Source organism: Phodopus roborovskii, unplaced genomic scaffold (assembly GCF_943737965.1).
Source record: "Phodopus roborovskii unplaced genomic scaffold, PHOROB, whole genome shotgun sequence".
Lineage (NCBI taxonomy): Eukaryota > Metazoa > Chordata > Mammalia > Rodentia > Cricetidae > Phodopus > Phodopus roborovskii.
Genome location: NW_026126480.1, coordinates 47640810 through 47652648, shown reverse-complemented (window position 1 = coordinate 47652648; position 11839 = coordinate 47640810). Strand labels below are relative to the sequence as shown.

General features: G+C 47.3%; 1 protein-coding gene across 2 annotated transcripts in view; it reads right to left on the bottom strand.

Annotated features, from left to right (window-relative positions):
- Positions 1–1848: 1848 nt before the first annotated feature.
- The window catches only part of Adgra1 (adhesion G protein-coupled receptor A1), a 41397-nt gene continuing 31406 nt past the window's right edge, over positions 1849–11839 (bottom strand). For both annotated transcript variants that reach the window (XM_051193281.1, XM_051193282.1), the window contains 2 exons: positions 4089–4187; positions 1849–3236 (listed from right to left, as the gene is read on the bottom strand). In XM_051193281.1, coding sequence (XP_051049238.1) covers positions 2009–3236; positions 4089–4187 — 1327 coding nt within the window. In that variant the 3' untranslated portion in view covers positions 1849–2008. The remainder of the gene's footprint in view (positions 3237–4088; positions 4188–11839) is intronic.

Below are 11839 nucleotides of genomic sequence, written 5' to 3'. Positions count from 1 at the left end.
AGGTTGGTTAGGAAGTGGGAGCTCTAAGAAGCAGGTATGCTATAAATCACTACAGACATACTGGAGTTGGCTGCAGTATTGGTCCAAGTGGACTCATGACTCTAAATCAATGTTGAAGCACAGCAAAGTTCAATATTTAATGCTGAATTTCTTTGGTTGGATGAAGAGGTGTCTCTGATCTCCCAGAGGCACCATGGAAGAAAAGATGTGACAGGCAGGCCCAGAGGAGCAGCCTGGATGGTGTCCCAGACTCTCCCGCACTGTTCTTCCCTGTTAAGACTGAGAAACACACACGAATGCTATTGACCAGCCCGAACAAGGACAAACAATGTAAAACACTGTATTTTCCTCTGGATGGTCTGAATCTACAGTACACACACAGCATGGTTGGTTCTGCACACATCAGCTACGCAAGCAGGTAAAGAAGCCCGGTAGTGAAAAGAGCTGGAACAGCCTGGTGGTCCCTGGCTACCCATCTGGAGGATGGGTGCAGAACGCTGCTTTAAGGGATAGCATCACAGAGGAGCCTGTAAATGTCAGCTCTGCCTGTTAGTCTGCTTACTCAGATACTGAGTGTCTGCCTCTAGATGGCACTGCCCACCATGGGCTGCAGAATGTGCCGCCTCCAATGCTCTAGGAACGCAGCGGTGCCATGTTCTCTGAGAGGAGATTGTCAGCAAGGCTAAGCTCTGTGAAGCAAGTCACAGAGACTTGTTCACATCCGCAGGGGCCCAGTGCTCAGGGCTATGAAACGCACTCATTATTTGTGGGTGCATATGAACACCAGTATGTCTATATGTCGGTATTGCAGTATGTATGCATATGCGTAGTGGTGTGCAGATGTGTGCACATGCATGTTTGTGGTGAGCAGATGTGTGGGTGCACATGTCTGTGGTGTGCATGGTGTCACTGTAAATGTGTATAAGTATATGTGTTTACACATGTGCAGTGTACATATATGTGTGTGCATATATGGTATGTGTGTGTGTACATGTGTCTGCATATGAACCACAAATTGGAAAGAGAAAGATAGAATGGAAAGGTGGACAGTCTTATAGGTTGGCATCTCTAGACACATGGGCTCTCACCTCTGCGAGGACCTCTCCTAGGACTAGACATTTGCTTTTACAAAAGGCTCATTGTTGACATCTATTTTTCGAGGTGGGGCTTTGTACCTAAATGTTCATGAAGATGACAAAAAAAGGAAAAGAAGCTTTCACCTGTGATAACCATCACACCCCGGTTAGTCCCTCCCTGTGGGATAGAGAACTGGATTACTACATGCTCACATTGGAACAGAATCCTCTCTGATGGCAGCTGACTTTCAAATCCAGGTCTCCACTGAAAAGTGTGTCCGTGTCTTTCCAAAGCATAGGCTCAGAGAGACTGGAGCCAGCTCTGAGGACCACAGCCATTGGCTGCTTCCTCTCCCATAGTTCCACAGCAGGCCCATTCTTAGCACCCAAGATGCCCTCAGGCTAACAGGCCAGGGCCATGTCCCTTCTGGATGCAGGTGGTGAGCAGGCAGAGGGGCCAGGTGGCCCCCAGTGAAGATGCAGGTGTGAGGTGACAGGAGGATAGCAGGGGACGGGAAACTGCCCAGTGTGAGCATGCTCTAGAGGCCACTGCTGTGGTCCCTAGAGTAAAACCTAACACACATATACCAAAGGCAGGATCACCAGCTGGAGTCTTTGTGGAGGTCTCCCAGCTTCCCTCCTAGCGGCAAGGGAAGGCGCTATAAACAGAAAGCAGGTGACAAGCTTACGGAGAGTTACCTCCCGCCTTGGAACCAGTGGCGGTATATGTGGCTCAGTGTTCTCCAGATGGGTTCTTTCTCAATAAAAGAGATATGGCTGAGGGGCAAGAACCACTTCTGAGCCACTTGGTCATTTGATGACCCTCCCAGCCCATTCAACCTCACAGAGCAGAGTATCACTCTGTGCTCTGAAGCTCCTCCAGGGACAGGACACATGTTGGCACTGGTGAGGGAGTTGTGTTCCCAACCTGGTTACACTGTAGTTTCATTTTTCCAGGGTCCTGTTCGGATGTTCCCTGTCCCATCAGTGCCATATGGCAGGCCTTCTCGAACATCACTCTGGAGCAGCCCATTCTGGCTGGGACCCCCAAAAGGCAGGGACTGTGTCCTTCGTAGCATCTCCAAGTGGGCAGGGCCTGGGGACAGCCGTGGGGGACAGCCATAGAGCCCAGGGCTCATGTCTCCACCCTCAGGCTGGGTGACCATGGGGAAGGGATCGGCCTGGGCACAGCAGGCCAATGTATGCACCCCTACTGGTCCCTCAAGAGAGCTGGGAAGGCTGTCTGTGCGTGAGCTGTGGGGGCTGCCATCCAGGCTGGAGGGGATGTGGTAGGCATATTCCCTCTCAGCTGCAGCTGCCTGGTGCCGGCTGAAGTAGTGGGGCTTAGTTCTGCCCTTGAGACACCTGTGCAGGTGAGGGTCATGCAGGTGGGGATCATGTGGGAAGGCGTCCTCCTCAGCCATGTGCATGTGGGCCTCTTCCTCCATTAGTTGCTCACAGTGCATCTTGGCGCAGCAAGGGGTGGCAGGTGACAGACAGCTGACATGGCCCTGGGCAGCCTGCAGGTTGGTCATCTTGCAGTGGCTGGCTGGTGGATGGCCAAAGCCTCTGAGTTTTCCAGGGCATGGTGAGTCCTGCAGGCAGGCTGTATGGGCCAGTGCATCCCCATTGGCATCGAGTGTAGGGTGGGCACTGGGCTTGCTGGCGGAGGTATCTCCTCGAGAGGGGCAGCATGACCACCAGCACTGCCATACATCCTCCCGCTTGGCACAGTGATGGATAAGTACGAAGAGTCCCAGCGTCACACAGAAGGCGCCATACAGACAGCTGAAGATCATGTCCAGGAAGTGGCCCTGAGACACAGCCAGGGCCCCAAAGGTCCATGTGGCTGTGAACAGGAACAGCGTGAAGGCAGCGGCACGCAGCTGGGCTTTGAAGGAATGCTCATTCTGCAGCTGTGAAGCAGCCAGGGCATCACAGGTGGGTGGTGGTGTGCCAGGGCGTACCCCACGGCGATGGCCACTCTCAGACACTGCCAGCCGCTGCTGCTCCTCAGTGCGCTCTCTGAGTTCATACCTGCGCTCTGGGTGACGTCGCAGTTGTACATATGTGAAGAGGAAGTATACACAGGTGACCAGGGCAATGAAGGCAGCTGGCCCATAGAATGCACCCAAGCTGGGTTCCCAGGCCATCCAGCAGCTGCAGGGAGAAATAGGTAAGTGTGGGTATGTGGCTGGAGTAGCTTGCCTCCCACCTGCCCATCAGGACTGAATGGGATTTCCTACAAGGGAGTATTTTAATTGTGATAAGGATACTGGAGCCTGGTCAGACATGAAATTTGGGTTGATGTGGACAGAGGTGCAATCTAGATGAGTGTTTGGATCCAGATGGTTGGTTAACTCTATGTGTTAGTCTTCAGGAGGTGGGTGGGGGTGGGGCACAGGCAGGTCTGGGGTGGATGGGGCAAGGAGGTCCACTAGGGGGCAGGAAATTGTCCTGGGTAAGGAGAAGTGGGCAGAGACAGGTTCTGATGGGTGGGGCATGGGGTCCACTATGGCTTGAGTGAGGGCTGAACATCCTGGGATCCTGAGGAGATACTGAGAATGATGAAGGTTCCCACTAGGGCTTTGGGCACCTATGGGGGAGGAGGTGGGCCTGTATCTGTTCCAGGGGTATGCCATGCTTAGCTGACCTATCTGGTCCCAGACCATAAAAAAGGAAGGCCTTTGGTGTTTGAGGAAATAGAATGGTATGCTGAGGTGTTGGGAGAAGGGCTCTGCTCACACAGAGGCTGGGGAGACATGACCCCAAGTGGTTGTCTGAGGCCTGAGGCTTTCTGTTCATCTCAAGGGCTTGCCTTATTACAGGTGTCTTGGAGGACAGTCACCAACAAAGGTTGATTATCACATGTCTGTGGGAACTTTCTCTGCCCTCCCCAGACCCAGACACATACAAAGTCGGCAAATTCCTAAAGTGTCTGGGATGACCCAGGAGGAGCTAGCTGGGCGGTGCCTCCAACTTTTCACTGGCCCACAGGTAGGAAGTACTCACTATGCCACGTCTTCATCCTCGGTCCCATAATTTCTGATGTTTGTGGCAGCTGTGACCCCACAGATGATGAAAGGAACCCCTCCGCTGATGAGGTAGAACCTGCCAGAGATCAGAAGGCTGACTTCCCAGAAATGGCCCAAATCCTCCTAGAGAAATGAGACCATCCTCCCCCTCCCCTGATGCAAAAGGGAGAGGGATTCCAGGGCCATGCCACCCTTTAGTAGACAAGCACGTGTCCAGCGGGGCGCCTGCTCTGTTCCCACTTGGTTCTGGCTGTCAGGGGCTCATGGTGAATCTGCAGACTCAGTGGGACCTTGTGGAGCCTGGGCTGGGAGCAGGACTGATATGAAGAGGAACAGCCAGTATATCCATAGGGCAAGCAGGTTATGGAAGGCGTTGGGTGGGGCATCCCTATCCTAAAGTGGTATGCTGAGTGGTGGCCCAGTTGGATTCCCTTTCGGCCTGTATTTAGCCAGAGCCCAGCTCATACCCCTCCCTGTCAGCAGTGCCCAGTGATCAGTGGACCAGTGTATTATTAGACCTAGTTTTAGGGTGAGGAGCCTGGCTCACCTTTGAGCTATCTATCCCTGGAGGGACAGCTGATCACCCTGTGGTAGGAGCAGGCTGTGACGTGGACTGACCTCCCCTCCTCGGGTCTCAGATGGTAGTTCACTGAGGTTGATTCAGCCACTGGATACCTCCTATTTGAGTTCCTTGACACAGAGCATGTGTGTCCTATGCTTAGCCTGTGCACACACTGATTCTGACATCCCAGGCATGACTGTCAGCTTCCTACTGTGTGGAGCCATGTTGGGGCCACCTCAAGGCCAGCTCAGAGAGGATTTCCTTGAGAAAGTGGCTGCTATTACAGACACCCCGAGTGGACAGTATGGCACAAGTTTGAGAACAGCCTGGGCCACCTAGCAATTAAGCTCCAGGCAAGCTAGTGCTACATAGAGATGCCTTATCTGAAAAGAGGCAAAAACAAAAACCAAAACACAGGTGCAGCAGGGTTGCTCTCTCTCAAAAGAATAACAGAGTTTGTCCTTGGGTGAACTACATAGGAAGGAAGGTCCCATGATGTTCCTCAGGGTAGTGGCATGCTACGTTGAAGGGAGCTGGTCACCAGGAAGGAAGAATACAAGGGATGCAAGGAATACTAGGGTTAAGGAAACTAGATAAGATTTGCTTTCTCTTTAATTTCTTCAGAATACAGATGAGTATCAAAACAGAGAAGTTGGACACTTTGTGAGTTCATGAATAATACAGAGGGTGATACATGTAGCATTTGTGACATAAAAGATGAGGTGGTCATGAGTTATAAGATATCTCTGGATGTTTTATGTGATGTAGCACAACTTTATTTTACTTAGCTTGTGAACAGGCTGGGCATTTTAATCTCTAAGGAGGCTGCAAGACCACTAACAGGGTAAAGCTAATATATTGAATTTGAGATAAAAACATTATAACAACACAAAAGTAGGAAGAAAGGGAGGAAGGAAAGAATAGAAACCACACCAAAACAACATCACAGAAGAGGCAGAAAAAGAAAAGAGAGTAAAACGGAGACAATCTAACTAAGTGGAAAAATTAGTTACATTTTAACAGTCTAAATATTCTCCCTCAATGCAGAATTTGTTTGAATAGAGAAAAAGAAAGACCCAGCTGGGGACAGTGTAGAGTAGAAGAGCTGGGAGTGGGGCTGGAAGTGGATGCATGGGAGGAGTCATGCCTCAGTCCTTACATGCCTGTAAGCTAACGGTGGGTCACGACCTGTTTGGGTTCAAATGACCCTTTCACAGTGGTTGAATGTCAGGTATTTATATTATAAAAATTACAGTTATGAAATAGCAACAAAAACAATTTTATGGTTCGGTAGGTGACCACAGATGAGGAACTGTAGTAACAAAGTGTTGTGGCATTAGAAAGGTTAAAAACCTGGGATGTAAATTAATTGTATGTGTGTATGTATGTATGTATGTATGTATGTATGTATGTATGTATGTATGTATGTATACTGGTATGACATGATATTTGCTTTGCCAGGGAGGCAGCATAGCTACCAAGCAGACACCAATAGATGGTTCAAAATACCAGAACAAACATTGTCAGATAGAAAGGAAAAGTAGCAGTTCCTAAATTATTAGTGCTATTAAATTTCCCTCTCTCAGTAAGAGATAGAATAACTAACCAAAAGTCTGTGAGGAAACAGGCCATGAGCATAGTATTTGAAGAAGTTGACCTCAAGGCTCCTTGTAACATATCTCATCCCACAGTGTCAGCTCCAGTGATGGTAGCTTGTTCACCATGACATCAGTGACATTTACACATTGTTATCCAGAATGTGTGGCTTGTTCACCCAAGTGAGAGTAGTGCCCACACACCTTCATTCAGGGCATGTGGCCCATGCACCATGGTGACCATAGCATCTATACATCTTCCAGTGTGTTTTCACTATGTCAACCGTGATATCTTCACATTCTCCTCTGCTCTGTGTGACCTGCTGTGTGGTATCTCTGCGTCCTCCTCCAGAGCCTGTAGCGTGTTTCCCGTGAAAACTGGCATCTACAGTAAGCACCCATTTTCCTCCACTGATCACCATGGCAGCAGTGACATCCTATCTCATTGTATGTGGCCTATTCACCATGTTAATAATGGCATTCATATACCCTCCTTCACTGTGTATGTGGCTTGTTCACCAGGGCAACCACAGTATCCATACATCCCTCTTCACTGTGTGTGTGTAGCTTGTTTACCATCACAACATTGGTACCCTATATCCTTCATTGCCTGTGGCTTAGTCACTATGACAACAATGGCATTCATTCTTCAGTGTGTTTGGGCTCTTCACTAGGTATATGCCTAGTATACGAAAGACTGACTTAAACATTCAGCAAATTTGAGACCATGCGAGTATACTCTAGAACCACGAATAAATTAGATGAAAAGTTGACAACAATATTATAACCAAGATACCGTAAACACTGTGGACTTAACCACACACTTATAAATCATTCATGGAACAAGGAAGAAATCATAAAGGATCAGGAAGTACCTTAAGCAATACCAAAGAAAATATGACATACCAAAATTTTGTGGCTGCAGATACAGCAGGGCTGAGCAGGAAATTTATAGTTTCCAATCTTCCATTAGAAAGAAGAGAAAGATCTGAAATTTGGTGATCTAAAATACTACCCCAACAAGGTAGAAAAACAAAAGCTCAAGGTAGGCCCAAGGTAGCCACATGATCAAAATGATAAAAATCAGAGGAAAATGTTGAAAATTTTCTCCTCCACAGCAAAGCCAGTGGCTACAAACTCTGAGACTAAGAAAGAAGCGCTGAGGAGATGGCTCTGTGGGCAAAGGGCCTTGCCCTGCAAGCACAAGCTTGATCTCTAGGGCCCAAATAAAAGGGGAGAGAACCAATTCCTTGTTGACCTCTGACCTCCACACACATACCGTAACTTGTAGACCCCCCCACATTGTGAACATACAATAATGATAATATTCTAACTAAAAAGACTGTTTGAGAAGATTCATTCCCAGTCTTAAGAAACAGTTATTATTATGCACCCTGTAGATATATTGCAAGAATCAAAGGTATATATAGTGAATAATTGTATGCCAACAGATTCAGTAACTTGGGAAAATACATACATTCTTTGGGGAAAAATTGATACCTGAAGGCAACTGGAAAATCAATGCTCTCCAATAGAGTGGTTCTGGGTATATCAATCATACTCAAGGCAGCCTCTTATCTAAGAATATATTGTTGGTCAACACAAAATATCATGTTTTTGTTTGTTTGTTTGTTTGGTGGGGGTGAACTTTTTGTTTAATTTTGTTTTGGCATTTTTTTACAGCCTTATTGAAGTTGGGAGGGGAAAATTATGATCAAAATATATTTCACAGAGAAAAGAAAAGAAGATCTTGTGGGGCTTGATGGCACATACCTCCTCTGGGAGGCAGAGACAGGAGGATCTCTGAAAGTTCAAGATTAGCCTGGACTAAATTACAAGATGTTGTCTTAAACCAAAATACAGCCTTCTCAACCAACCAACCAACCAACCCAACCAGCCAACTAACCAATCAATTAACCAACCAATTAACCAACTATTAACCATCTAGCCAATTGAATTAACCAACCAACTAACCAACCAACTAAAACGAAACTAAACAAACTTATTGTGCTATGTCTAAAAATAATAAGTGCTGCCTCTCCTCAGTGTGGCTGGAGAACACATGCTTCCTACTGAACTCCGATACTCAGTGGGTTTGCTGGTAGATTATATATGCTTGTTCAGATGGTAAAGTGGGAGAGGTGGGCAGGAAAATTTTCCTCAGATTTGAGGCCAGTGAGATCTGATGTCAGAATCAGACACAGACATTGAAGAGGTCAGCAAAGTACTTGTAGTACTTTGCAACTACTCTCTAGTAATGTATATATAAATGAAGCCTTACACTTTATGGAAGTAAGACTGCTCTCAAAACTCAGGGCTGGTTTGTTATTCATATACAGTAGCAAAGTAGTTCAATATATCAGCACTGTGGACAACAGAGTGAGATCATTCATGGGATTCAGAAAAATCATCTAGTGTAAATAGCTTGCATTCATTCCCAAACTCAGCCAACCCTTGTCTCTTAAAGTCACCTGGGAAAAACTTGCCCCAGATGAATTTGAAGGGACATGTTTCTGTTTGTAGATGATGAGATGGGCTACACGAGAAATCCTGCAGAATCTAAGAATGTGTGTGTACATTTAAGAAGGTGCAGGATTCACACACAGACACACATTTTTATATTTGAGTGAAAACAGGAGACCACTGAGGGGGGAAAAAAAAAGAAAGAAAGAAGTCATTAAATGGCACAAATGCATCCCAGTCACAGCCCCAGAAGATTTTCTTCTTGTAAAAGTTGGAAAATTGGGGGCTGGAGAGATGGCTCAGTGGTTAAGGGCACTGACTGCTTTTCTAGAGCACCTGGGTTCAGTTCCCAGTACCCACATGGCATCTCACACCTGTCTATAACTACAAGATCTGACAACCTCACACAGACATGTATGCAGGCAAAAACACCAATGCACATAAAATAAAAATAAATTAATTACAAAAAAAGTTGAAAATTGAAGTTGGGCCGTGGTGGCCCACACCTTCAATCTCAGCACTGAGTAGGCAGAGGCAGGTGGATCTCTGTGAGTTTGAGGTCAGCCTGCTCTGCAGAGTGAATTCCCGGACAACCAGGGCTACACAGAAAAACCCTGTCCTGAAAAATTAAAAACCAAAAGAAAAAAAGTTGAAAAATTGGTTCTAGAGTTATCTGGGTACATAAATGATTAATCAATTTGAAGGACCCAGAAGAATCCCTGCTACACTCAAATTCCTGACATGACAGATTATGTATCTATCCTCATGGGACATGAATCCAAAAAATTCTGAGCCAACCATGTCTGACTCAAAAGGCTGCACACAGTGGTGAGTTTCTTTTTCTCTTGCACTCTCTTTCTGCCTCTCTCCCTTCCCCTCCCTCTCTCTCTCCCTCCTCCTAACCTCTGTCTCCTTTGTGGTACTCTGAGGGTGGGGTACAAGTTAGGCAAGTGTTCTACTACAGTGACACACTCTAATCCTGAGTGGTCTTATTTATCCCAGGCACTAAGCCAGGCGGAGTTGATGTGTGATGGAAAAATATCCCTCATAGAGGTGCCTAGGGCCAGACATGAGAACACTTTTGGGACTTGGCTGTGAATGTTGTCAAATGCAAAGCAAAATGAATAAAAGCAAGTGAGTAGATAAATAATATAGTAGCAGGTGATTAAGGAGGGCTCACACATGTGCCTGATATGAAAGCTACCATAGCAGATGGCTAGAAGCAAGCTTGCACAGAGGTCACCACACTCCTGTGGGGATGTCCCCAGAGGCCTCAGGCAGCAACACCCTGTGGATTGGTAGCTGAAGGTCATTTATGAGTCTCCATGGATATCACCCCTTTCCTTCCCTTGGCTGCCCTTCCTTGAATATACTCATGGTTTACCATGATATACATAGTCTCCCATAGAACCAGCTCTGCTGGCCACCTAGGTAGATGGTCAAGTTCTCTGCCTGCATCTGCTGCAGCTCACTGAGCATGCGTGAGCACTACTCACTTTAGCGTAAGTTGAGTGGGGGAGCCCTGCCAACAGACACTGCTGAACAGTTTTGTTATATATGTGAGGTCTATAGCATACTAGGAAAAGCACAAAAATAAGGCAGACAGTGGAGGGCCAGGTGTGTGTGTGTGTGTGTGTGTGTGTGTATGTGTATGTGTGTGTAGTGATATATTATTTATGATTTATTAAAGCTTGCTCAAGGATTCAGAAAGCAAAGTCAGTCACAAGCCATAGAAGCCAGGCACACTTTTAATCCCAGCAGCCAGAGCTAGGAGGAGGTGGTACATGCTTTAATCCTAGGACTCAGGATTGGGAGTTAGACCAATCTCTGTGAGTCCAAGGCCACCCAGATCTACACCAGATTGAATCAGTAGAAAAGAGAATTATAGCTTACACCTTTAATCTCGGGACTCATGAGAGGTATCTAAATCGGTATCAGGGTTCAGTAGGAGGCCTTTGTCCTCCAGCCATGCTGGGGAGAGGCAGCAGTCTGAGGCTTGGTGAGAGCTCCTGTGTGGATCAGCCCTTTCAGCCTGAGCTAGAGGCAAGAGCTCGTGGAGGATGATGGACTGTAGAGGGTGGATGCACAGGTGGAGGGCAATAGCCTCGGGAGGGTGACCAGTGCAGGGTGGTACAGCGGGGGACTGGTGACAGGGTAGGATGGGGACAATTGGTTTTCAGCTTTGAACATCCGTGAAGGTTCTCATAAACTATTGGGATGAGGAGGAAGAAGGCCACTGTCCTGGCAGGAAATATTCCCTAGAGAATGTGGACCACACCTGTCATAGTTAGCTTCAGCTGTCAATCTAGACTCATGTGGGAAGAGGAAACCTCAACTAAAGAATTTCTTGGATCAGATTGGCCTGTGGCCATGTCTTTGAGGTCTTTTTTCTTTTTTTTCTTTTTTTCAAGACAGGGTTTTTATGTGTCGTCCTGGAACTAGCTCTGTAGGCCAGGCTGGCCTTGAACTCAGAGATCCACACTTGCCTCTGCCTCCTGAGTGCTGGGATTAAAGGCATGCACCAGCACAACCCAGCTTTGGTCAGTGTTTTACCACAGCAACAAAAGGGAAGTGGAACTCCACTGGACAGCAGGAGCGCCACTCTCCCAGGGACTCATTTGAAGTGGTGATAGCCAATACTGGCAGCATGGGAGAGAGCTACCTGGGGCTAGGTGGGAATCTGGTCTAGAGTGGGGTTCACTGGCCTCCCAATAAATCCTGGTGGGCTGCAACAGGTGGGCTGTGGTTTGGTCCTATCCCATCTCCTGAACCCAATTCCTGTGGCTTTGAAATTTAGGGAACTCACCAGAGTCCACATGGTCTTGTGGTCCCTGCAGGCAGAAGGTACATCTAGAAAGACTCATTCCCTTTAGCCACTAGTCCAGGCTAGACTCATTCCCTTTAGCCACTAGTCTTTTTGTCATTAGTCCAGGCTAAACTCAGCTCCACAGACTCAGCTGGGGATCCCAGCTAGCTCTGGCTCTGGCTTTTGCTCTCCTCTCATGGGGTTCTTCCTCTCCCAGTTTCCTGGTGAACACAGTAGACCTTGTTTATGCTCTACCATCTTGGAAGAGTTGCCACTAGGCAGGCAGCATTAACCATGTTGTC